The sequence below is a fragment of the Gymnoscopelus braueri genome, assembly GCF_963280865.1.
Source record: "Gymnoscopelus braueri genome assembly, chromosome: 5".
Taxonomy (NCBI): Eukaryota; Metazoa; Chordata; class Actinopteri; order Myctophiformes; family Myctophidae; genus Gymnoscopelus; species Gymnoscopelus braueri.
In genome coordinates, this window is record NC_137606.1 from 34633536 (window position 1) to 34659390 (window position 25855).

At 41.9% G+C, this 25855-nt stretch overlaps 1 protein-coding gene across 1 annotated transcript in view; it reads left to right on the forward strand.

Annotated features, from left to right (window-relative positions):
• LOC308085498 (seizure protein 6 homolog) overlaps positions 1 to 25855 on the forward strand; it is an 89039-nt gene that overhangs the window by 55922 nt on the left and 7262 nt on the right. The window contains exons 5-11 of the mRNA XM_080428677.1: positions 3569 to 3737; positions 5342 to 5508; positions 8398 to 8592; positions 9070 to 9208; positions 15357 to 15553; positions 16517 to 16711; positions 22914 to 23105. Of these exons, the coding sequence (XP_080284803.1) occupies positions 3569 to 3737; positions 5342 to 5508; positions 8398 to 8592; positions 9070 to 9208; positions 15357 to 15553; positions 16517 to 16711; positions 22914 to 23105 (1254 nt within the window). The remainder of the gene's footprint in view (positions 1 to 3568; positions 3738 to 5341; positions 5509 to 8397; positions 8593 to 9069; positions 9209 to 15356; positions 15554 to 16516; positions 16712 to 22913; positions 23106 to 25855) is intronic.

Below are 25855 nucleotides of genomic sequence, written 5' to 3' on the forward strand. Positions count from 1 at the left end.
CGTCCAATATTGTTCTTCCTTTATTTATTTAATTCATTTTATTTGTTATTATATATACATTTGCCTGCCATGCCATATTTTATGCACAAAAACGTGTGCATATGTCATATTTGTACAGTAATAAAATAATACTGTAAACTAACAGTCATTTGCAGTAATGCCTTGAAGTGTAGGCTATATATGTGTTTTTGCGTGCGTGCGTGTGCACCTGTACATGAACCGCTGTATGTGCTGTTCCACACCAACACAGTTCACTGCATATAGCTTGAAGATACTATGAAACATTTGTGCACAATTGATCCACTCGTAATATTCCATACCAGCCACCAGGCCTCCCTCAGGTGCTCTCCGATAAAGTTATATATATTTTACAGTGTGTGTGTGTGTGTGTGTGTGTGTGTGTGTGTGTGTGTGTGTGTGTGTGTGTGTGTGTGTGTGTGTGTGTGTGTGTGTGTGTGTGTGTGTGTGTGTGTGTGTGTGTGTGTGTGTGTGTGTGTGTTGTGAAAAAAAATATTATTCAATGTCTGACTTTATTGGAAAGTACTTGCTGATGCCTTGCACTTGGCTTCAGGTTCTTTAAAAAAGTTAATTGGATTTCAGTGTAAATTTTCAGCATGGCAACAGGACTGTTTACTTTGCTTGTCGCTAAGGACCGTAAACACATCTCCCTCCGGTCAAATTATCAATGAGATTTTCTTTTTTCTTCATGATTTTAAAGGATTTTTAGTGCATTCTCTCCCCACGTCTACGCAGTACAGCCCCTCTTTGCATGACCGGCATAGAGATAGACTTGACTCTGTGTCCCCCAAGAGTGTTTGTATGGCGGATCTCATTTTGCTGCTCCGATGAGACTGGGTGATGAATAATAAGTGACCATTTTACTCCTGGCCTGCTCTGATCGACATTGCTTTGGAGCGCGGGGAGTGTTTCTCAGAAAGCAATTTGAAAGAGGTGTTTGTGTGCCTTTGTGGCTGTATCTCTGCGATCTTGATTGTGTTTGTGTATGTGCTTGCATTGCGTGTGTGCGTGTTCGTGTGTTCGTGTGTGTGTGTGTGTGTGTGTGTGTGTGTGTGTGTGTGTGTGTGTGTGTGTGTGTGTGTGTGTGTGTGTGTGTGTGTGTGTGTGTGTGTGCGTGCGTGCGTGCGTGCGTGCGTGCGTGCGTGCGTGCGTGCGTGCGTGCGTGCGTGCGTGCGTGCGTGCGTGCATGCATGCGTGTCCATACGTACATCTGTGTCTTCCCACATGTGTCATGTGCCTACGTATGCTTGTGTGTGTGTGGGTGTGTGTGTGTGTGTGTGTGTATAGGTGTGCTCATGTGTGTTTTCAGTGTTCAGTGTGGCGTGTGCTGACTGATACGGCCTCAGTCATGGCAGGGCTTTAAAGCAGGTGTGTCGGGGTGTCTGGGTGTGATTACTGAGCGCCGGGCGTGGTGCCAGTGGGCAACGGCCCTCCTGTTCCACTTTAATTAAGTTCTGTCTGCATGGGTAACCTTGACCTGATCTGCTGGGATAGCGTCAGCACACCAGTCGGCCCCCAGAGTCGCAGACACAACAGATGCATCCGTTTCAGTGTGTCTGGCTAATTCACAACATCTCCTTTATAATTTTAAACATTCATGTATTTAAAGTCAAGTAACTTTTTCCCCCCAGTTTGAAATCGGAAGGAAAGGTCACTTTCTAGCCAAATACCTATAGATACTTGTATTGTTGGACCTGTTTACAGGGAGCAGCTGAGCATTTCCAATTTCATGGTGGCAATTGAGTCTAGAAATCTGTTTGAGAGATCTGAACTTGCTGCAGCTGAAGAAAGTGCTTGTTTTTATTCCTCTGCTCAATCCCCTACCGGTAGGGCTCAGTTCTCCCTCAGACCATGAGCGGATACAGAAGTATTACATGCTCTCTGTACTATACTATGTAAAGAAAAGAACAAGTGAAGATTAGCTAGATCATGGGATTTTATGTAATGCAGCTCCCATAATTGTTACTGTAGGTCTTTGGCCGATTCAACTTGACATTTATCTCTGGACTATTCACCAGTGTGTAGAAATCAGCCAAAGTGCTACTTTTACTGAAGTGAGGAAACTTTTCTGGAGTGAATCTCTAAATTCAATCTTTATTGAATAATCAACTTTTCTCTTTACATTTTTTTCTATATTATATTGTAAATGCAATTGATGAGGGATTGAAGTGTGCAGCTTTGTTTGTTGATCTCTCAAAAGCTTTCAATATCGTAGAGCATCAACTGTCCGGAGTTATCTGCTATTGGACTAGATTCCGTCCATAAATGACTTAACAAGTACTCTATAATGCTATTATGATTGATGAGGTGAAATCAGCCTTCCTTGTGGTCAACAAAGGTCCACTTCTATGCCAATGGCACCGGTTTGCACAACTGAGCAAGCTCTATCATACATATTGCTTTTAATAATGTACAACATACATAAGCCGATCTCAAATTGGTCCAGAGTGAAGGCAAAACCTAAGTCTGGATGGGAAAAAATCATACAAAATAGGGATCACGTGGAAGCTCAGCTGATCACTTTAAACACTGTTGTAATTGAATAGATACAAACTATATAGGTATTTTGGTTATACTATGACCTTTCCATTTGGTCTCATGCTGCAAATCTAAAGTCGGTTAATCCTCAAATTAGTGCCCTCTTTAGAAATAAATCTTCCTTCTCTTGAGAAAAATATTGTGCAGGCCCTTGGATAAAAAAAAACCTTGGATGCTATTTATTATAGTGCTTTAAGCTCACAGGAGACGATTTCAGAACCCATCATTGCATATTGTACATTGTAATTGTGTCAATTAGGGGGCCATCCCTTGAGTTCCAGAGGCAAACTGCTTTGCATCCTATTTGTGTACAAAGCTTGAATTGCTAAACGTCTGCTATATCTTTTTCTAAACTATTATCTCCATAAGCTCTTCTGGTTATCTCGTACGATCCATGCAGACCTCCACTGTGCTCACCTTGCATATTCCTTGCAAATGTTTTTATTCTTTGAGATTTGTTTCAAATGTAAATAAAATGTACTATTATTATTAAACTAGAACGGACTGGGGTTGCTCAGCTTTCAGGAAGTGGGGTCCTTTTTTTTTTTTTTTTTTTTTTTTAATTCTAAAATTTTTCACGGAAGTGGGGTCCTCTGATCTGGAATTAGTTTCAGGAGACAGTCAGGCTTCCCATGGTGTTACTTTTTAGAGCTCCTATTCATGGTCATTCGTAGATGCGTGCGTGCGTGTGTGTTTTTACAGTGCACTTATGTAAAAGAGGCCCAGGTCTCAGTTTGTCTCCCCATTAACATAATGGTTTCAATCAAATTGTCCATGTGCTCACACAGATAATTTGATAATTTGGTTTGTCTTTTCTTCCTTCTCTGCTTTGGCCTTTCCTTCCCTCCCGTCATTCTTTCTTCCTTCCCTTCCACCCAAATTCTTCCCTCTCTCTTTCCTCAATTCTCTCTCTCTCTCTCTCTCTCTCTCTCTCTCTCTCTCTCTCTCTCTCTCTCTCTCTCTCTCTCTCTCTCTCTCCCCCCCTCTCTGTCTCTCTCTCTTTCTCTCTCAGCTGCCTGTGGAGGCATGATCAAGAATATCACCGTCGGTCGCATTGTGTCCCCTGGTTTCCCTAGCAACTACAGCAATAATCTGACATGCCATTGGTTGCTGGAAGCCCCCGAGGGCCAGCGGGTGCACATCCACTTTGAGAAGGTGGCTCTGGCCGAGGACGATGATCGGTGAGGGATCAATGCTGCAGTCATCTGCATGCTCCTTGTCTGAACCCTTTTATGATCCCTGCCAGCAGCCCTTCTTGTGTACAGCACAGGGGTCTGTTAACACGTCCCTGGTAATCTGGTGTCATGAGCGATGTGACTGTGCACACTTATGTTCACCTTGCCAGGTGGTCATGTTCCTCAGGCTTTAGTCAACCCCTCTGGTTTTCCATTAAGAACGTTGTTTTAGTGGCCACTGTGGAAGAGTCTACAGCCAACTGTGTAGCTCGACAATATGACAGGATTGTGTCATTTCTATCAGGAGGGGCTAAATGGGGAAGCCACGGGGGAGAAATTATCTGAATGCTACATTTTGACAAGCACTTGCACGTGCTTTCGAGGGGACACACAGATGTCTCTCAGCGACCAGGAAAAGGAAGAAGTGGTAATTCAGTGGAGGACGGATGCTTGTGAAAGCTGAAGTAGGCTGTGTAGATAAATCAATAAACTGAACAAAATGAGTTGAGCCAGGGTAGCCGACTAGATATAGCACTCACAATGTTGCAGGTTTTATTCTGTCTGGTTACTTGCCCACTGCCTGTCTACACTGTCCTATCTAAATAATGCAGGAAACTCTATGCCTATAAAACAAGCTTTAACAAGATGAGTTGAGATCGAGAGGCAACCAGAGATCAAACTGAGGGTTTTCTTTTGTTGTTAGCTGTGGCATCTGGAGACATTCACAAACAATTAAAATCTCACAAACTTTTAATGAATGCTGTAGTGGGCTTCCCTACTGAACATTTGAATACAAAATACTAGATAGAGTACATTTTTACATGCTCTATCATTTTAATTAACACAGTATTTTGTTTTTACTTGTCGTACATTACAAGCTTAGGTTTAAATGGTAAATTATTGTAAATTACTGCATGTCATACTCGTGAATTATACCAGAAGCATATGGAATGGATAGTTTGAGGCATAGAAACTATACGTAAATAGCATATGGTACATAAAACAAAATGGCAACATTAAATATGTCCTGGGAGCAGCCTACAGCTACATAAAATGTTGCAAAAATGAACAAACAAGTTAACAACAGTATATCTGAGTTCTCTGTAGCTCCTCATTATGTAGTTCAGATGTCAAAAAGGAGAGTCACTATACACCAGTGGTTCTCAAAGTGGGGTCCGGGGACCCCCAGGGGTCCTTGGGGGGTTCCAGAGGGTCCCCGGCAAAATTTGTTAATACAACAATCCTTTTAACCCCTTTATCCATCTTTTAATGCGTTGGCTATTAAAAAATAGCAGATATATAAGCTCTCAGCGCGTCACTTTGTGTCGCGCTGCAACCTTGTACATCTACTATTTTTGAACATTTTTTAAGTGTTTGATTTTTTTTATATGATTAAACATTTTGTTAACACAAATCTTCTCTTCTGGGGTCCCAGGCAAAAACATTTTCAGATGGGGGTTCAGATTTGGGTTCAGATGGGGGTTCAGATGGGGGTTCAGATGGGGGTTCAGATGGTGGTTCCGCGGCCAAATACATATCAATTTGACATGAAAAAGTTTGAGAAGCACTGCTCTACACTATATATATTGTTCTGGCTCCCTCTCTTCCAGCCTGCTGATTAAGAATGGCAACAACATAGATGCAGCAGCACTTTATGACTCGTATGAGGTGGAGTATCTGCCCAACGAGGGCCTGCTGAGCACCACCCGACACCTCTTCCTTGAGCTGAGCACCGATTCAACAGGAACCTCAACTGGCATCGCTCTCAGATACCAAGGTATGGACCACAGTTATGGGCAGTACAGTTAGAGTTGTTACATGTCCGTATAGCTTAAGCTTTTGTCACTGAAGATCATTTAAAATGTGAATTGCTGGTTAGCATGTTCTTGCTTACGCTTACATTGATCAGGGCTATTGGGACCAACAGTGGACCAGCAATGTGAAAAAAAGGCAACATGGTGAAATGTCATCCACACAGACAACATTATCCTCTTTATGTCACAGCGTTCCGACAGTTGTTACTTTTTGAAGTATCCTGGATATATTTATGTTCATGAAGTCGAATATTGACAATGTAGCCTCTTTTTTTTTTTTTTTATATATCCCTGAATCCCTGCCGGCATTTCCCTCATGCACACTCTAAACAAAAGCTACAGTGCTCTCTCTCTCATCCTCTCTCTCTCTCTCTCTCTCTCTCTCTCTCTCTCTCTCTCTCTCTCTCTCTCTCTCTCTCTCTCTCTCTCTCTCTTCTTTCATGGCCTTGGTTAGTGTGGTTTCTCTACTAGCCATTATATTGATTAATTGACCCCTTACAAGGGTGCAAATCCTTCAACAACTCTAGGTTTATGCTCCATTCTTGGTGTGATGGAAACTGGCAGATCAAGGACACCCTTCAGAGTTAAATCCCTCTGCATCCCACAGGGTCATATTGCCAGTATATTACTGCATTTTCTGCCCATAAGGTTTATTCCCATTGCTGGGAATAGCATATTTTGAAGTTGGAATTGATGTGCCGTGGCAGACCTGTCACTCTTGGTTCAATAAAACCCTAAAGTCCAGTTTATAGACAACATACACAGAAATTACCGTTCACACCTTTATTGATAAATTCGGGAGATTCCCTCTATAATATGTGAAAGAACAGCAAATGAATGATATTAAAACAATACAACCTGATATATCACGAAGGCAATTCGCTCCACATCACAGTCTGCATGCAAACAAGCGTTTGGTTGAGCGCCTGGAGAATTCTGAAGTTCTTATCTATTACATTCAGTATATCAACGCTGTGGCTATCAAGGCCTTCCTTCTTACTGGAGCACAGCTACTGTGCTCCACACTCTATAAAGTATAGGTTGACGGCCCAAGGTTCCACAATGGACCATCAGAATCCACAATATACAGTAGATAAGCCAATAACAAAGCCATTCACATTACTGCAATGACATTAATCACTAAAAACTATACCCTAAAAATAAACTTTAAGATAAAAAATGGTAATCACATGAAATGACAAATTCTTTGTAGTTATCTCTGCTCTGTAAGTGCACAGCATGTCTCCACGTGACAAAATCATGAGTGTTAATTTAACTTTGAATGCACTCCATCTCTAATAGACCCAGTCGAGGGCTACTTGAATCCCACTGAGAACCATTCAGTCCTTGTCCAATAAAATCAATGTAATCTGCTTAGGCCCTTCGATCCGCTGTAGCAAATGGGATTAGAGCCCAAGGGAGCAGCTCAGCATATTTCTAAATGGACCTCTCGTTGTGGCCTTTAACAGCATGTAATGCCGTTCACGTCAATCTGCATAACAGGTCGGCTAGTCCCTCCCTCACTTACCCTGCTTAAACAATTCCATAACGTTCCCTAAATATGGAAAAGTTAGCCCTTATTCATTCGTTCATTATAATTTTTGTCATTCATTCACTTATACTGTGTTGGCCTTATAATTCTCCCATCAACTTGATTCCATTCCGGAACCATCATTCATTTAACAGCATGACATCCCTGCATATGTGATACAGTTAATACCATCCAATGTAGCCTCTTAGTATAAACCTAATCCTAGATTCAATTATTGGATCGTCTCCTCCAGGACAGGGACCCTTATCTGCTGGCAGATCAGATAAGATGTTGCTATTTGCTATGACAAGCAGGACAGGGTCTCAGATTAATAGCTGTATGAGTGTGTACGTGGTGTGCTCAGTGAGGATATGGGCTTTCTCATCTCATGAGAAATATACTTAAATTGTTTTCAAACAACATACACTCCTATATGGAAATTTAAAATGTATTCTGAGTGAGAGACCAATTTACAGTTAAGATATGTTTGTGAAAATAATATGTCCATAATAAATGTAATTCATCTGGGAATAAAAGACCAGTTGGAGTTGCCTTTCTTGTATTTGGATGACAATAAAATTCCATACATTCTAAAGTAAATTAGAATGTATTAGAATAGATTTTACGAATATATATTTACTGGCCAGACGGCCAATGGCTGGAAATTATGCTTTTGCCCCTGTACGTCCGTCCGTCCGTCCGTCCGTCCGCCCATACGTCCATCACCGTACGTCCGTTAATCTGTCTGTCTGTGAACAGCAAATCTTCGGCACCGCCAAACCAATCAGCGTTAAACTTTGCATACTCCCAGTAGGCTTAAGGAAGCTATAAGCCTACCCCCAACCCCAACATTTTCAAATCAAGTGTTAGGACTGTAACACACTGCTTCACATTTTGGCCTATAACTCTTGAACCGTAGGTTGTACTTCCTTTTCCTTTAACACACTGCTGTTCTGACAGATTTTGTTCAAAATTCACACAAATTGGTACGCAGCTACACATTATCTCTGCAATCTTGTGATCAAGACGTATCTGTCCGATTTTTCGTATTCCATTTTGAAAATGTATGGGCCCTGGGTAGCCAACACGACCTGCATCAGATCTGCCCTCAGAGGAGCGCACTTTTCTAGTTTATAGATGTAAACTTTTGGCCATTTTCAAGATATCGCCATATTCGCCCAAATCTATATTCTATCTATATCTATATATATATTCTGACAATTTGTCTTGTACATTTTTAAATGTATGACATTCCATACTGTTACATACATTATAGTGTCACATTCTATACTGTATTTGTATTGTTTATGCACCCTGACAGCCTTTGCGTCTGGTCACTGCTACGAGCCGTTTGTGAAGTACGGTAACCTGACGAGCAGTGACATCACGTGGGCGGTGGGGGCGGTGGTGGAGTTCTCATGTGACCCCGGCTACACCCTGGAGCAGGGCTCCGTCACCATCGAGTGCATGGACCTCAACAACCCACAGTGGAATGAGACCGAACCAGCCTGCCGAGGTCTGTGTGTGTGTGTGTGTGTGTGTGTGTGTGTGTGTGTGTGTGTGTGTGTGTGTGTGTGTGTGTGTGTGTGTGTGTGTGTGTGTGTGTGTGTGTGTGTGTGTGTGTGTGTGTGTGTGTGTGTGTGTGTGTGTGTGTGTGTGTGTGTGTAATGTGAAAGTAAGCTCTGTGAATGGCTATCCAATAGTCCTTACAATTAGGGTGCATTAGGGTGAAGTTGTGTGTATGCAAGTTTTGATAAGTGCACCCATAGTTCAGACACCCCCACACACACACACACACACACACACACACACACACACACACACACACACACACACACACACACACACACACACACACACACACACACACATATATGCAAAATATGCACAGATCCTTTTAAACTGTGTGTGTGTGTGTGTGTGTGTGTGTGTGTGTGTGTGTGTGTGTGTGTGTGCGTGTGCGTGTGTGTTTGTGCTCGTGCGTGTGTTGTAGCTGTTTGCAGTGGAGAGATGACAGATTCAGCGGGTGTGGTTCTGTCTCCTAACTGGCCGGAGACGTATGACAAAGGTCAGGACTGTATCTGGGGGATCCACGTTGAAGAGGACAAGAGGATCATGCTGGACATCCAAGTGTACGTATCTACATTCACGCGCGCGCGCGTGTGTGTGTGTGTGTGTGTGCACGATGAAGGTCTTAATACACACGTACTGTAGTCTGATCTGAAAGCAGAGCAGTTAATCGTCACCTTGACACTGTGACCCCTAGTAAAACAATGTTAGGAGCTGTGACACCGTGACTCATAAAACACATGCAGGTAATGAAACAGCACTGAGCTTGTGAATGAGACGTGTAAGCAGCACCAAGACAAAGGTTAATTGGGTGCTGCAGTGAAAACTAATTATTTCGGCAGAGCTCGGTCAGAGATGTCCCCTCCTCTCCCCCGTGTGTCAAATAGAGGGTGACAATTTGGTGTGTGAGTGTGTGTGTGTGTGTGCATGTGCATGTGCATGTTTAGTGTCTGTATGTGTACAGGTATGAGTGTGTGTGTGTGTGTGTGTGTGTGTGTGTGTGTGTGTGTGTGTGTGTGTGTGTGTGTGTGTGTGCGTGTGCGTGTGTGCGTTTGTGTGTGTGTGAGTGAGTGTGTGGGTGTTTCTTGTGATCGCAGCACACAGGTGAAGTGGTAAACAGCATAAAACAGAGCATCCTGCCGTGTCGGAGCCTGTTAAGTCAGCCGGGCGTGGAGAATCATTTGGCTTTGCGAGCGAATTAAGGAGCGCTCATTTGCATACGTTTCTTCTGGAGCTCAGCTCTTTTTCTCTCCCCCCCCTCTCTATAGTCCCTCTTTCTTCAGCTCTCTCTCTCTCCCTCTCTCTCCTCCACCCCTCTCTCCCTCTTGGAACAACGCCTCTGCTCTGATTGTGCATTCTGAAACGTTGATAAATGGCATCCTCACCCCTTTGAACAAGAAACTGTCAACATAATTAATTTCCCCACTCATTTAGTATGGCGAAGTGATTTGGATAGATAGCACTCGCAGGACCAGGCGCTGTAGTCAGTTTCCTTAGTAGGGGATTTTTCATCTATTGTACATGTAAGCATTGTGTGTGCACCTGCACAGGGTAAAACAGAGTGTCAATTTAACATTGAGGGAGTTAAATTAGCACTCCGGTTTTAACAGTGCATGCTTATAAAAAAATATATCATAAAGAATATCTGAAGCAGGAGAAAGTGAATGTTTTTTTTTTATCCAGAGGTGTGAGAACACAGTGATGACGTTACATAAATATGGATTAATGCTCAGTCTCAGATTTAGTGGCCTGTTAATTGATCAGCCTTAGTCGATGACTGTGAAACTGTTCTGTTCTTAAATCATAAAAGCTTGACATGTGTGAGCACGTGCTCTCTGACTGAGTAAACCTGTCTGGCATCCAGCCATTTTCCTCAACCTAATACAGTACAAGCTAATTGATAATTATATATTGATGATAATATATTACCCCTCCTGGCCCGAGGTTCCTCTCTCTCTCTCTCTCTCTCTCTCTCTCTCTCTCTCTCTCTCTCTCTCTCTCTCTCTCTCTCTCTCTCTCTCTCTCTCTCTCTCTCTGCCCGCTTACCCACATCCATTGCTCACATACACACATTTCATTCGTTAATGACCACATCTGTGTAATGGCAGAAGGGACATTATCACTGGGGCGTATCAAATTACAATTATGGATCGCCTTGAAATGAGAGAGGAGGGAGCGAGAAGGGAATGAGTAGGAAGCGAGTAGGGAGCGAGAGTTGGCTGCCCATAATTCAAAGACACCCACTGTTATGATTCTGTTATTATCGCACCAATACTGAATCTGCCCAGCATTAGTAAGACACTAAAGACAGTTCTGACTGACTTCGTGCTGCCTCTCACAGGACTGGCTGTCAGATAGAGGCTAGAGTAGGGAGACCGCCTCCAACCACTGTTAGATGTGCTAGTTATATTGTATTTACATAATCAGGATTTTAGCCTTAAAAGGTGATGCAGAATTTCTGTTGAGCTGAGCACATTACACCAATTTTAGCCTCCCTTCATTGGTTACCCATTTATTTCAGAATCTTTTTCATGATTGTATATTGATTACTTTTAAGGCACAGCTCAGTTTAGCACCTTCATACATCACAGACCTTTGAACTATAATATTACTACTACTACTACTACTACTACTACTACTACTACTACTACTACTACTACTAATAATAATAATAATAATAATAATAATAATAATAATAATAATAATAATAATAACAATAATAATAATAATAATAATTATTATTATTATAATAATATAATAATAATAATACTATTATTACTATTATGCTCTTTAGTAAGATACTTAAGCATGTTACAACTCAATATAGTTTCAGGTACACCTTGTTTCAGAGCTGGTCACTATGGCTGGTGTGCTAGTCATAATCAACATACATGTCGTAGCCAACACTTCGTTGGCTATGACAGTAATGGATTGGGGGCTTCATTTGGTTAACCCAGTTTCTATTGATGGCTGCTTCAATGACTTTACCCAGTCAAGGACGGCAGCCCCTAATGGGGAATGCTGTGAACTATTGCAGAGGATGGTTTTATTGATGGCAGGATACTTTCGCAAGAATGTTTTGTGTGTGTATTCCAGGGGATGGTTTTATTAATGGCAGTATAGTTTTGGTAGAATGTTTTCATGTACTGTATGTGTGATGTAAGCAAGGTTTCTTGTGGTGGGGTCATGAAAGATTATGTTGGTTGTGAAGTTTCTGCTATATAGAAACATTTACACATCTGAAGATATTAAAGTATGATGCAAATCTCTATCTTAGGCAGTGGTTGTATTTCAAAATATTACATCACAAATGTACTTGAAAATATACAGAAAATGCAGGGGTGTTAGAAGTTGTTACAGACATTTCTCTTCAAAGGGTTTCCTCTTTATATACAGTACTCAGTATAACGTTCCTTGCATTGTACATATTCTTATAATGAAATACCTAGCCATGGTTTTTACAAAGTTCATTTACTTAAAGACAACCCTATTTCCTTTTTCTGTTTTTTATATTTTCATTTGCTACCTTATTATAAAAAGCGCAATGTCAGCGGTGTGCTAGAATATTTGAGCTAGCACAAAGCCAAACCTAACCGTACGTCACATAATACAATTGTCATTCTCATATTATTCCTAAAACTGAGTTTCTACAGTATTGAATAAAAATGAGTTTACAACAGAAGAAGGTCGCGCTGCTTGGTTTTAATGGCTCACACTTCAGGTGCTCTTTATTGGAACAGGTAGATAGATATTAAACAAAGTCCAGGAAGTTTTATTTCTACCCCAGTGGTGCAGTCAGTCATGGAAAGAAACACTAAGGCCTCAAGTGAACATTTTTTTATATATCAATTTGAGCATGGCAAACAAATTGACCGACGCATATCGAAAGAATGCAAAAGTGGCATAGGCCTACAGACACATTCACCTCCGTTTGGCAAATACTGTAGACTCTTTTTTTTGTGGGACTTGCAGATAAAGTAAAATGACAAAGCCTATCAAGAGTAGTGGGGGTAAAATGTGTTGTGAAAGCAGGCGGGTTGTGGCAGCTGCTCCCGTGGGCCAAGCCAAGCTGAGCCTTGTTTTTTCAAATTGAACTAAATCAAATTAGTGTCAGGGACTGGAAGCTGTGATTGATTTTTTTCTCCACAGATGCACTGTGGAGCTATGCAAAGCCTTGTTTAACTTAATCACAACAGATTTGACACCAGCGAACAATATTTCTCAATCTGCCTTGCCCTCTGAGTAGGTGAGAGTTTTTATCTGTTTGGAATCAAATGAAACTGGAAAGCTGGGAGGTTTTGCAGCTGTGGGTTTTAGAAGTCTGTCAAGAAGACGGTGTGTAACCGACTTAATGTGTGTGGATGTGTGTGTGGATGTGTCCATGTGTGTACCTTACTTGATGTGTTTACATGCTGTGTGTGTGTGTGTGTGTGTGTGTGTGTGTGTGTGTGTGTGTGTGTGTGTGTGTGTGTGCGTGTGCGTCTGTGTGTGAGAGAGAGACCTAATGGGTTTACGTATCTGTGTGTGTCTGACCTAATGTGTTGTGCATGTGTGTCTGACCTAGTGTGTGTGTGTGTGTGTGTGTGTGTGTGTGTGTGTGTGTGTGTGTGTGTGTGTGTGTGTGTGTGTGTGTGTGTGTGTGTGTGTGTGTTTGTGTGACCTTAATGGTTTGTGTAAGTGTGCGTGCATGCATTGCGTTCGTGCGTGTGTGTGTGCCTATGTGTGCCTCTGCAGCTATGAAACAACCCAAGCTGTTCAGTCTACAAAGATAACTCCATTCCTCACTGCGGGCCTGGAACACTCTCAGCCTCAGACTCTTGCAATTCTTCTCATGTTGGCCGAAAAAGATCGAAAGTAGACATTTGGTCTTTTCTCTGGGGATTGCAGTGTGTTGATTCATTCTGCAGCTCCTGAGCTCTTGATTTCCACATGCTCCCAGAGAGATTAATGGCTCAATCTCTGGCTCGCTAATGAGTTTTATCAGGAGCCGCTGGTGATTAATTAGCGACAGCATAGAGCATGTCACTGCTTTATTCTGCCTAAGTCATATCCTCTACGCTCTACATCCCCTCACTACAAAGGAAGATAGCTCCATCCCCGGTGACGTTTTATAAACAGCGTTGAGGTTTAAAGGAGCTGCAAGTGTTCTCGGTGCAGACCGAATAAGGCTTCTTTAACAGTACCAGACAGTAGTTATAGCATGCATAGTGGTCCTTTTCTTTGCAAAGCTCCATTCCTTTAGGGTGGGGTCAACATTCATTGCTACTAACATTATGATTCTGTCGTCCTTCTGTCTGATGGAGCTGGAAAATTATCATTCGGATACAGTTTCAGAAGCTCCCCTAAATGCTGAAGGGGATTGTGTGAATAGCAATGGGACGTTGGCATGTGGCTAACCTCATAATCATGCTGTTCACAACAGTGACCACCCGTCACGCCTTGTTGTGAGGCACATTATCCTCCGTCAAGACATGGTTCCCATTGGGAGACAATAATGCATCATGGGATGAAGGGAATCGCTCAGAATCATTATAGTGTAGTAGTAACCGTGGCTTTCATATGTGGGAAATGAATGCCTGCCCACTCTATTCCCAAATGTGGGTATAATATGAGAGAAAATTGCAACTGTGTTCAGCAATATAATGACATAATTGTGCAGGCATGTGCTCACACAGCTGCTTGATTGCGGAACGTGAATGTAACAGATATTGCTGTCACATATCATAGTAGTCATTAGAATGGACAGTCCCTTTGTAAAATGAGAAATTGCAGCAAACTTGTTTGTTTTATGTGGAGCATACTCAATTTCCCAAGATGATCCTAACATACGGTGATGCCAATAAAACAATTTTGGCATATTGCCAAATTGATTTTTGCCATCAGCACACAGACAGGAACAGCACAGGTAATGTGTGTTGGAATGCTTTTGTGGTACACTCAAGTAAAGTGTTTTCTGAAGGGCACCCTCAGTTTACTTTTTGACACAGAGAAATGAGAGTTGTTTCTGACTAAAATAGAAAATCAGGTGCTCAGAACCCAATGCAGCACTGCAATCTGCTGCGTTTGGAGGGGGATATAAATTGTCAATGCGATGCAAAGCAAGGCAGACGTGTGCCGAAGTAAGAATACCGACAAATCCTGTCTTGGCATAGTTTCCTGAGAATGTCACACTGTGGTTCGTATCATGCCATTAGAGGATAGCTGACTTTTCAGTAGTTTCAGTAGACTTTTCACAAATATGAAATATGCGTTATAGTACCGTATTAAAACTCAATTACACTTGGTTGCCCGCTGGCTTAGCGGTCCAGGCGCATACATAGGCTGGTAATACAGTCTGACAGCGTGTCGCGAGTTCGACTCCCGATCTCGACGGCCTTTGCTGTATGTCACCCCCCCCATCTCTCTCCCCATTTCCTGTCAGCCTACTTTCCTCTCAAATAAAGGCAGAAAAAGCCCCCCAAAAAAATAAACACACTTCAAGACTTTTAAAACTGAAAGCTCAACACCACACAAGTAACAGCTGACTTTCACAGATAACAGTCGTCGACAAGCACACCCTGTCATAGAGGACGTACTGTCAAATCGCATCAGTCATGGCCAAATCACCGTTATAATCGGGCTTCAAATCTTCATGTGTGTTCAAAGGGGCATTATGTGCATCACAGCTCTTTGCTTCAGTGTGTGCTGATTTCTGCCACCTTGTCTCTGCAGGCTGAACATTGGCAAGAATGACCTTTTGACCTTCTACGATGGCGACGACCTGACTGCCAAGGTTCTGGGCCAGTACGGCGGGGCGCGCCCCCGCTTCAAGCTGTACACCTCCACAGCCGACGTCACCATCCAGTTCCAGTCTGACCCCGCCACCAACATCTACGGCTACGGCAACGGCTTCATGGTCCATTTCTTTGGTAAGAATGCACTCAGGCTCTGGAAGTGGACACTAGAACAAAGATACCAAGGATTCATCAGTGATATTCAATCCATTCCATCACTGCATCCTCACACCACAGCCAACAAACTAACTCTGATAAAATGTAATGAATTATTAGGTGGTAGTGGTGGTGGGGGGCTGCAGCATGTAGGTAGCGGGTAGTAAAACGGAAATAGGAAGTTATGAGTTTCGTTAAAGTATTTTGAGAAAATATTCAAATGAATGCTGCCAAGGGAGGGGAGGCTACAGGTGTCTTAGAATTGGACTGCATGGTATCTGAACACAGTTATTATCCTGGTGGGTTTGTCCAAATGAGCCTCGTAAACAACCTCCTGGCTTGTCCCTTGGACAGAGTGGTTGCAGCCAAGGAGCCTGGCAGAGTACACTCACTGTCCCGTGAGGGATTCTCTGAGTCGCCTGACAAGAAAAACTGAAAAATAATCATGCACCATGCAAGCACACTCCCTCATGTTTCAATCAATGATAAAGCCTAAAATATGCAGAATTACAATCACATAATTGCCAATTGTACAGTTTGATTTGGCGCACAATACTATGTAAAATCCTAAAAAATCTGTGCGCAATGAAATCCCATTATAAAAGAATCAACACTAACCCATAGTATAGGACTCATATGAATGCAAGCGGGCACTGCAGGATTCACGGACGTTCAAATAGAAGACAAAGGCAGCAGACATAAAACTCACAGCTTAAAATTTACAGTAGGCAGTGGATGACCTTGATATAATGTATAAATATCACAATGTGCAGGCAAGAAGGAAGGACCCGAGTGCTGGGTCCAATGAGATATATTTACGTCATTCTCCACCTACAGTACCCTTCTTCCCTCTGTCGCACTCTCTCTCTCTCTCTCTCTCTCTCTCTCTCTCTCTCTCTCTCTCTCTCTCTCGCTCTCTTCTCACCCTCTTCCCTTCCCCAGAGGTTCCTCGTAACGACACGTGCCCAGAGCTTCCAGAGATCTCCAATGGCTGGAAGAGTACTTCACATCCGGAGCTGGTGCATGGCACAGTGGTGACCTACCAGTGTTACCCGGGTTACCAGGTGGTTGGCACGGAGCTGCTCATGTGCCAGTGGGACCTCACCTGGAGTGGTGACCTGCCGAGCTGTGAGAGAGGTAATTAGAAACAGCACGTGTGCCCAGCCAGCAAGCTAGATGCACAACACTGGACAGGTTTGCAGTGGTCGAAAGTAACTTAAGTGCATTTATTCAAGTACTGTACTTAAGGACAATTTTTAGGTACTTTTTTACTTAACTTGAGTATTTCCATTTCTCAATACTTTATACTTCTACTCCACTAGACAAATATTGTATTTTTTACTCCACTACAATTATTTTACATCTTTAGTTACCAGTTAATTTGTAGATTTAGATCAAAACATACATTAACCACTTAAGTCCTATTTTATACTTATAGTCTTATTTTATACATAGCCTCACACGCGACGTGTTGTGTGCTGGTACGTGCTATTTTAGAAAAATGTTGAATACAGGCCTTTTACTTGTAACAGAGTATTTCTACATTGTGGTATTGCTACTTCTACTTAAGTAAAACATCTGAGTACTTATTCCACCATTGCAGATGGTCTGTGTATCCACACATGCAGATACAAGCACATGTGCTTGTACGACAGACAGGATGATATTTGACATAGACACACACAGGCTTCCTTGTCAGAGCAAGTACACGATAAACTGTTTGTTAAACACATTTTAAGATACCAATCTGCAATATGAATTATAGTGCTTTGTGAATGAACTTCTATGAACAGAAATACAGCCCTGTATCCTCAGCTAAAAAAAGCACTGCTGGGATTCAAACCTAGAATTTCCGGTTTACTAGACAGGCACTTTAACCAACTAAGCCACAGTGCCACAGCATGCTTTTTCATGCTACCAGGATTTCAGTGTTTTACTTCCTCTAGTTCTATGAAACAGAATGCATCTGGGAATTCCTGCCCATATAGGCTATACTTATAGGTTATAGGTTAAACCGCTTTTCCTACACGCATGAACATGTTGCATAATTTTTTGCATTTTATAAGAATTTTATAACTGAATGCCATACTGAAAAGTAAACGGGACTCCCTGGATCTGCTATTTACTAGGCCAATGTTTTAACTAACTAAGCCAACAGTGTTATGTGGACTTTGTTCTCAGAGCTGGCTGATCTGCAGTTTTTACTGTGCTAAGTCAAGGACACAGTCATTCTTGCATAGCACATCTAATTTTGTTCTGTACCGCTTCAGTGCGTTTCCATGAACGGATATCTAAAATTTTGAAGACCTGAAAAGCCACTGCTGGGATTTGAACCCAGGATATCCTTTTTACTAGACAGTCGCTTTATCTTTTTCTTCTTTTTTAAATCTGTTTATTGAAAGAGACTCTAGATTAACTAGTGTGCAAACAATACACAACAGTGGGATGACTTATATTGCACTGCATGGCATGATTCCACTGAGGGCACCAAAATTGCCAGGACAACCACTGACTGTGCAGGCCAGGCTCTCCATGTGATAAGGACAGAGCCAGCTGGCCTACGCCCTGGCCCAAGATAGAGTCAGTGAGCCAGGATTGCACAATAAGCTGCAGGCTGCCAGACATGGAGATATAACCAACCAAGAGCTCAGGCCCAGACCCGTTGAAAGAGAGAGTTATGACACTCTTTGATCTGGCCGTGATGCGACCACGTGGTTCATGTATCTAGCATGCTTCATAAACACTAATGGAGTTCAATATTGGAACTTCACTACAGTGTTTGGAACTATGGCAAGTATTAGTTCCACATTCTTCTTGTTCTTGTTGTTATATCTGAGCACTTTGAAACAGATTCCAAATAAACTAGCAATGGATTTTTTAATGTTATATGAAATCTATTAATACTGCTACACTACTACACTATACAAGTAAACCACTATTACCTGAGAAAAGCTATACATATATTAGTGAAGCATGGCATACAGTGTCATGGCTCGACCACTGTATATGCACAGCTGATGCACATGCTTCTGTTGATAACATAACTATCTGCTATGATCTGGCCACCACATATCATATCCCGATTATAATGACCCTAAATGTTGAAAATATCCCAGCTATAGCTGTGGATAACAGTAAAACATACACAGGGAGGCTGGATTGGACTAAGCTAAGTGAGAAGGATATTAATCACTATACCTCACTCACAGACAAATCATTAGACTCTGTTAGACTTCCTAGAGAAGCCATGCAGTGCAGTGACATCAACTGTAAAAATGTGCATCATTGTAGAGATTTATGTTCTACTTATGATGTTATCATTAGCATTTTAAATGTCTCAAGTAAGGGTCTTTACAAGGATAAGAAAAAGGAGTTCAGTATAAAACCAGGTTGGAATGAATATGTGACTGAGCTACACACTGCTGCTAGAGATGCTTTTAAAGTATGGTCAGAATCAGGTAGGCCAAGACAGGGGTCTGTGTTTGAACAGAAACAGGCCACTAACGCCAAATACAAGTATGCTGTCCGATTCATCAAAAAAAATGAGGACACAATGAGGGCTGACTCACTTGCCAAAAAGCTGCGCAACAACAGCTGTTTTGATTTCTGGCAAGAGGTCAAAACCTTAAACAGTAGTAAAACTCCCTTACCGTCATCCATTGAAGGTGTGTGTGGGTCTGGCAACATTGCAGAACTGTGGCGGCAACACTATTATGAGCTGTTCAACTGTGTTAAGAGTGACTCTTTTCTGGTGGAGAAGGTTGACCCCACTGAAAATGTGACAGTTAGAGCTGAGGAAGTCTATAACACTATAATGAAGCTAGAAAATAACAAAGCTTGTGGCCCGGATCACATCTCAGCTGAACACTTAAAGGGGTAGTTCACCCCCCAAATAACTTTTTTTCTATTGATTACTCACCCCATGGAGCCTTGAATTCATGGATATTTATTTGTTTTTGTCGCATTCCTTCCTTTATTATTTGATTATAATAAATTTAGCCCCATTGATTCCGGTAGGAGACACAAATGCATTTGTGTCTCCTACCGGAATCAATGGGGACACATTTATTATAATCAAATTATTGGCTTAGGAATGTGACAAAAACAAAAAAATATCTATGAATTCAAGGCTCCAGATGGTCAGTAATCAATAGAAAAAAAGTTATTTTGGGGGTGAACTACCCCTTTAAAATATGCCAGTCTGAAGCTTGCTCCTATGCTTGCTCTATGTATTACTGGTTTCCTTAACCATGGTATCTTACCAGATTCCATGTTAGCGGTACTACTTGTGCCAGTTATTAAGGACAAAGCTGGGAAAATAAATAGCATTGATAATTACAGACCCATTGCTTTAGCTAGTATACTCTCCAAAGTATTGGAGAAAATCCTGTTGGACAAACTGGATAGGTATATTACCACAGCTGACAACCAGTTTGGATTTAAAAGGAAACATGGCACTGATATGTGTATTTTTGCTTTAAAGGACATTATTGCAAAATATAGAAGCCAGAATTCCACCATGTTTCTGTGTTTTATTGATGCTTCTAGGGCATTTGACCGGTTGAATCATTTCAAGTTATTTGACAAAATGTGCCAAAGAGGGGTACCCAAGTACATTATAAGGATACTAGCCTTTTGGTATGCACATCAGACTATGCAGGTGAAGTGGGGAAATACTGTGTCCGAACATTTCTATGTTGGTAATGGTGTTAAGCAAGGGGGGATTTTATCTCCTCTATTATTTAATTTATACATGGATGGGCTGTCTAGGAAACTGAACCAGTGTAAAACTGGATGTGTCATAGGTGACTCTGTAGTCAACCACCTTATGTATGCAGATGATTTAATTATCTTTTCCCCGTACAGTGCAGGCTTACAACAGCTTCACAGGGTTTGCTCCCAGTATGGCATTGATTTTAATATTAAATATAATGCCAAGAAGAGTAGCATCATGATTGTGCGAAGTAAAGATGATAAAAAGGCAGTATTTCCTAATTTTATTCTCAGTAGCAACATACTACTTGTGTGCAGTGAGATTAAGTACCTAGGACACTGTATATCCGATGATCTCTCTGATGACAAAGACATCCATAGACAAAGATGCAAATTGTATGCCCAGGCAAACATACTAATGCGGAAATTTCACAAATGCTCTGTACATGTCAAGGTATCACTCTTTAAAGCATTCTGTACACCATTGTATACGGCTCACTTATGGAGTAACTACAAAGCTAGCAGCATGCGAAAACTAAAAGTAGCATATAATGATGCTCTACGGTTGCTGGTGAGGGTACCAAGATGGCACAGTGCCAGCCAGCTGTTTGTAAACCTGGGGGTACCTACCTGTCAAGCCCTGTTAAGAAATTTAATGTACAAATTCATATGTCGTCTTGAAAAGTCTGACAATCATGTTATTAAGATTTTAATTAACCCTGTCAAAAGTTCTACTCGGTACTCTTCCACGATATGGAGACATTGGCGTAACAGCCTCTACGGACTTTGAAAAGCTGTAGTTGGACTGTTTTTATGTGTTTTTTTATTTATTTTTATTATTTTATTGCTTTTACTGTGTGATTGTCATGTTTTGCTATATGGACCCTGAGTCTGAAATAAAGATTGAATTGAATATACACGTCATGCTGGACTCCGCACGCACGCACGCACGCACGCACGCACGCACATGCACATGCACATGCACATGCACAAACACTAACGACAAGAGAGCTTTACAATGGTGATGACCAGCCTTACTGGCAGGGGATGGAGACCTTGCTTCCAAGATGGCTGACTTCCATGCTGTCCCCACTGCTACTCTGGCCCCTCTCCTGCTGAGCCCAGAATTGGGTTTGGGATGGGCTGCTGTGAGAGGCAGTACTAATCTCTTTATACACCCCCTCTGTGGGCTAATGTAACCAGGCTCAGGCTGACAAGCTGTACGATCTGATCTTATCTTCAGAAACAATGGCTCCTGTTACGTAGCGATAGACCTGGCCTTCCCCGATTTTCCCCTCCTTGTGGATTTGAAATCTGGATGGAAGCAGGCAGAGTTTTCATTTCCGGGTCTTTACTCCGGACCTTTTGTTTCCGAACAGAAGGGAGTCAGTGGGCGGGGTGGCCATAGCTGAGTGGTTAGTGAGCCCGCCTAGGGAGCCAGAGGCCCTGGTTGCCCCAGGTACGATTCCAGGCCACGCCAGCATATGTGTCGATGAAATGAAATTTGTCCCTGAGCAAGACTCTTAACCCCTAATTGCTCACAGGCCCTCATTGGAAACAAGCCCGCAAGGACTTTCATGAACGTCCTGTTAAAAGGAATTATCCTTATCCTAGTGGAAGGTCAAACCTATCCTGGTCCTGAACCGCCTGAAGCCCCTGGTGAGTGGCTCCCTTGACCCTAGTTTGCCTATCAAACATTGGGGTGGGTGGTGCCATCATCTTCCTGCTCCACAGAGCCTACACACACCTGGAGAGGCTGCACAGCACTGCGAGAATCATGTTCTTCGACTTCTCCACTCCAGCGCTTTCAACACCATCAAACCACGCTGACATGCCGAGAAGCTCTCTGTGATGCAGGTGGAGCACAGTCTGGTGGCCTGGATTACAGACTACCTCATCTGCAACAAAGAAGGGTACAGGGCCCCTGTGGAGAGCTTCGTAGAGTGGTGCGACAACAACCACCTTCAGTTCGCTAGACTAAACCAACAAGGGACAGAGCAGGCTATTGTTCCTGAAGAGGCTCAGGTCCTTCAATGTGTGCAACAGGCTGCTGCAAATCTTCTACCAGTCTGTAGTAGCCGGTGTCCTCTTCTTTGCCATGTTCTGGTGTGTGTGTGTGTGTGTGTGTGTGTGTGTGTGTGTGTGTGTGTGTGCCTGTGTGGAGGGGGTAACATCAATACCCTGTACATTCTGTTATTTTCTTGGATTAATGACCCCTCCTCCACTCCAGCACATTTGCACATGCACTGACTGGACACACATTATAAAGTATCATGACAATTGCTTACTTAGCTTAACTGCTGTAAATGTTTCACTGTTGATAGATGGTATATCGCTCATTATATTCACTGTTGATTGACTTTATATTATCCAAAAACCTACTATATTCGCCTCATATACACTGTTGATTGTCTGTATAGATATACAGTAAGTGTATGCTCATACTACTGGTGACTGTCCTACTGTGTGTTTTATTTTCCATGGCTACTGCGGTGCTGCTCTGACACTTCCCCACGGGGATAAATAAAGGTCTATCTATCTATCTAACTTAGAGGTTACTGTTTACGGCGACATAAATTTGATAGCTTCCTCTTTGTCAACGAGCTGTTTGTCTTCGTCCCCACAGTGGTGTCATGTGCCGATCCTGGGAAGGTGGATCACAGTCGGCGTGTGTTGACGGGTCCTCGCCTCACCGTGGGTTCAACCATTCAGTACATCTGTGACAAGGGCTACACCCTGTCTGGCAACAGTCTGCTCACTTGCTACAACCATGGCTCCTCAGGCCCCAAGTGGAACCAGAAACTGCCCAGATGCCTGCGTATGTACACTATATTCTGTATATGTGCCCAAATACAACACTCTGACCAGTCTCTGACGCTTGTAAAGAAATCTTAACTACTTAAATCCCTATATACTTTCTTTACCGGGGTCCCCCAGAATGGTTGCCTACTATTATGAAATGCCCAGAAAAGGGACGCAAGGGTTCATGTGGTTAAGATACATAGACCATTGTGTGAAAATAACGGGGGTTCCCTAAGGGCGGCTTTCCATATGCATTGCCTCACCCTACCCCACACCACACCGCCCACTTGTGCCTCGGTTTCCACTACAATGAAGTGGGTAGAGTGGTGTGTAAGTGGTACTAAACTGGTGCCTAAAAAGTACCCAGTCCTGGGTAGGTCTGAGCTAGGCCAAACGGGGCCAAACACTTCATAATGACTGATCACTCACCAACTTTTTATTTAGAACAGGATATAGTTGTTATATTACATTATATACACTATACATTATAATAATGTATAGTGTATTATAATCACAGTTATAATCTATTATAGTGTATTATAATTATCATAGTTGTAAAACATTATACTACTTTATAGTGTATTATGATCACACTTGTAATCTATTATAGTGTTATAATTATCGTAGTTGTAATAAATTATAATAATTTATATTGTATTATAATCAGTTATAATCCATTATAGTGAATTATACTTAGCATAGTTGTAATACATTATAATTTATATTGTATTATAATCACAGTTATAAGGATCCATTTGGTTCATACCGAACCAAATGGTTCACCCACACGTGCGCAGGTGATTTGCATTTGTATACAGGACAGTTGGCCACTCACCTACATTACATTGTTAGACAAAAAGCAATGACCTCCACCTATGTTTACATTACAAATGAGTGTCAATGACCAGAGTCTGCTACTCATACCTGTGGATTTGAGAGGGGGTACTTTTGTGTAATGGAAACGGTAGATATTTTGATGCGGTGTGGTGTTGTGTGGTGTGGTGTGGTGCTTAAGCTGCAGTGGAAATGTGCCTTAAATGGGGGGTATTTCCACTTGCTGTGTGCATGTTTTGAGCTGTAGATTAAATAAGTGATAATTAGTGCATTATGTTTCTGGTTAAACCTCTCAACAACTCAGAGTGACTCTTTGAAAAGTTTAAACATAATGTGCATGCATATAGTATGTGTATGTCTGAGTGCACACACGTGCGTTATCTTGGAGACAATAAGTCTTTTACAGCCAGCATACTTGCTACTTAATGTTATTTCTCCTGTGTTGAAGGTGAAACGAGTTTATAGAAACACATTTTTTTCTTCCTGTTTGACAGAGTAATTGAAGTGTTCCGTTGTTCCTGATTACCATCTCATGCATTACAATGACCTGTCCCATCCTGTCCTCTCCAAAGTCATTTCCTCAGTCCAGCTAAATGAATTATTAGGCGGTGCTAAAATAGAGGTGAAAGTGTATACAGTGGCTCCCTCATTTGGCAGCATGTGAAAAGTAAATTCCATGCAAAGTGTGCATTCCAAGTTGTTTAAAGAGGAAAATTATATTATAATGAGCCTGACATACTTCTAGTCTGATAGTGGAGCCTGTGTTGTCAGAGACAAATGAGGAACAGGAGATTCAAGGCTTTGAGAACCAAGTGTGCGTGCGTGCGTGCGTGCGTGCGTGCGTGCGTGCGTGCGTGCGTGCGTGCGTGCGTGCGTGCGTGCGTGCGTGCGTGCGTGCGTGCGTGCGTGCGTGCGTGCGTGCGTGCGTGCGTGCGTGCGTGCGTATCTCTATCTGTCAAGTTTATTGATGTGCATAGGGATGGGAGACACAGATTTAATTGAATAAAAATGTTAGTAACAGCACCATTACACTTAATGAAGACATAAATACTTGTGACAAAGACCATTATTCACTGGACGGGTCAGAAATTGTTTTGTACAAACTTGTTAAGTTATGGAAGGACTATTTTACACAGGAAGAACAGTTTTGTTGGTAAATTAAAATTAAAATAGAGTGTCCATCCACATGTTTAATCTGTTGCATTTGTAGACCAAGCTAATCAAGACTTGTAGTAAAGTAAAGCTGTAGTGGGTTATTTTAAGGATCACATAGCTATTTTATATATTTTTAATTATGTAGTCATTTTATATTTGCTGGAGCGACCATCACATCTCTGAGTGCACTGTAAAATACTGAGTGTTCATTTAATTCTGAGTGCAGAAATGTAACCAAATGGAACCTTGAGGGCCATCCACACCAATCACTATAGTTTTATTGTTCACCACTGTTCTCCTTGTAGTTGTGAGTTGGACTCTGCCATCCACTTTAGTTAGAACAATTTTTAAAACAATATACTTGTAGTTATATAGTTTCAATGTACAGGCTGACGATAGGTTCTTGGTTTACTTATGTATTAGTTTCTTATTAAATTCTTGGTATACTATATGTATTACTTTATTATTAGATTACTATTTCTATGCATTTGATGTATTATCTTGTGTTGTCCTTGCTTACTGTAAATCACTCTGGATTAAGAGCGTCTGCTAAATGCCTAAATTGTAAATTGTTAATTGTAAATTTTAAATTGTAGTTATAGTTATAATTATAGTGCTTGGTCTGGACAACCCTTTACTGATCCATTTGGTTACATTTGTAGTTAATATAGAGTAGAGTTAATATAAATGAACAGTAGGATTTCCATGTTTATCACATGAACCCTAGCATCCCTATTCTGGGCATGTCATAATAAGCCACCATTCTGCAAAAATATG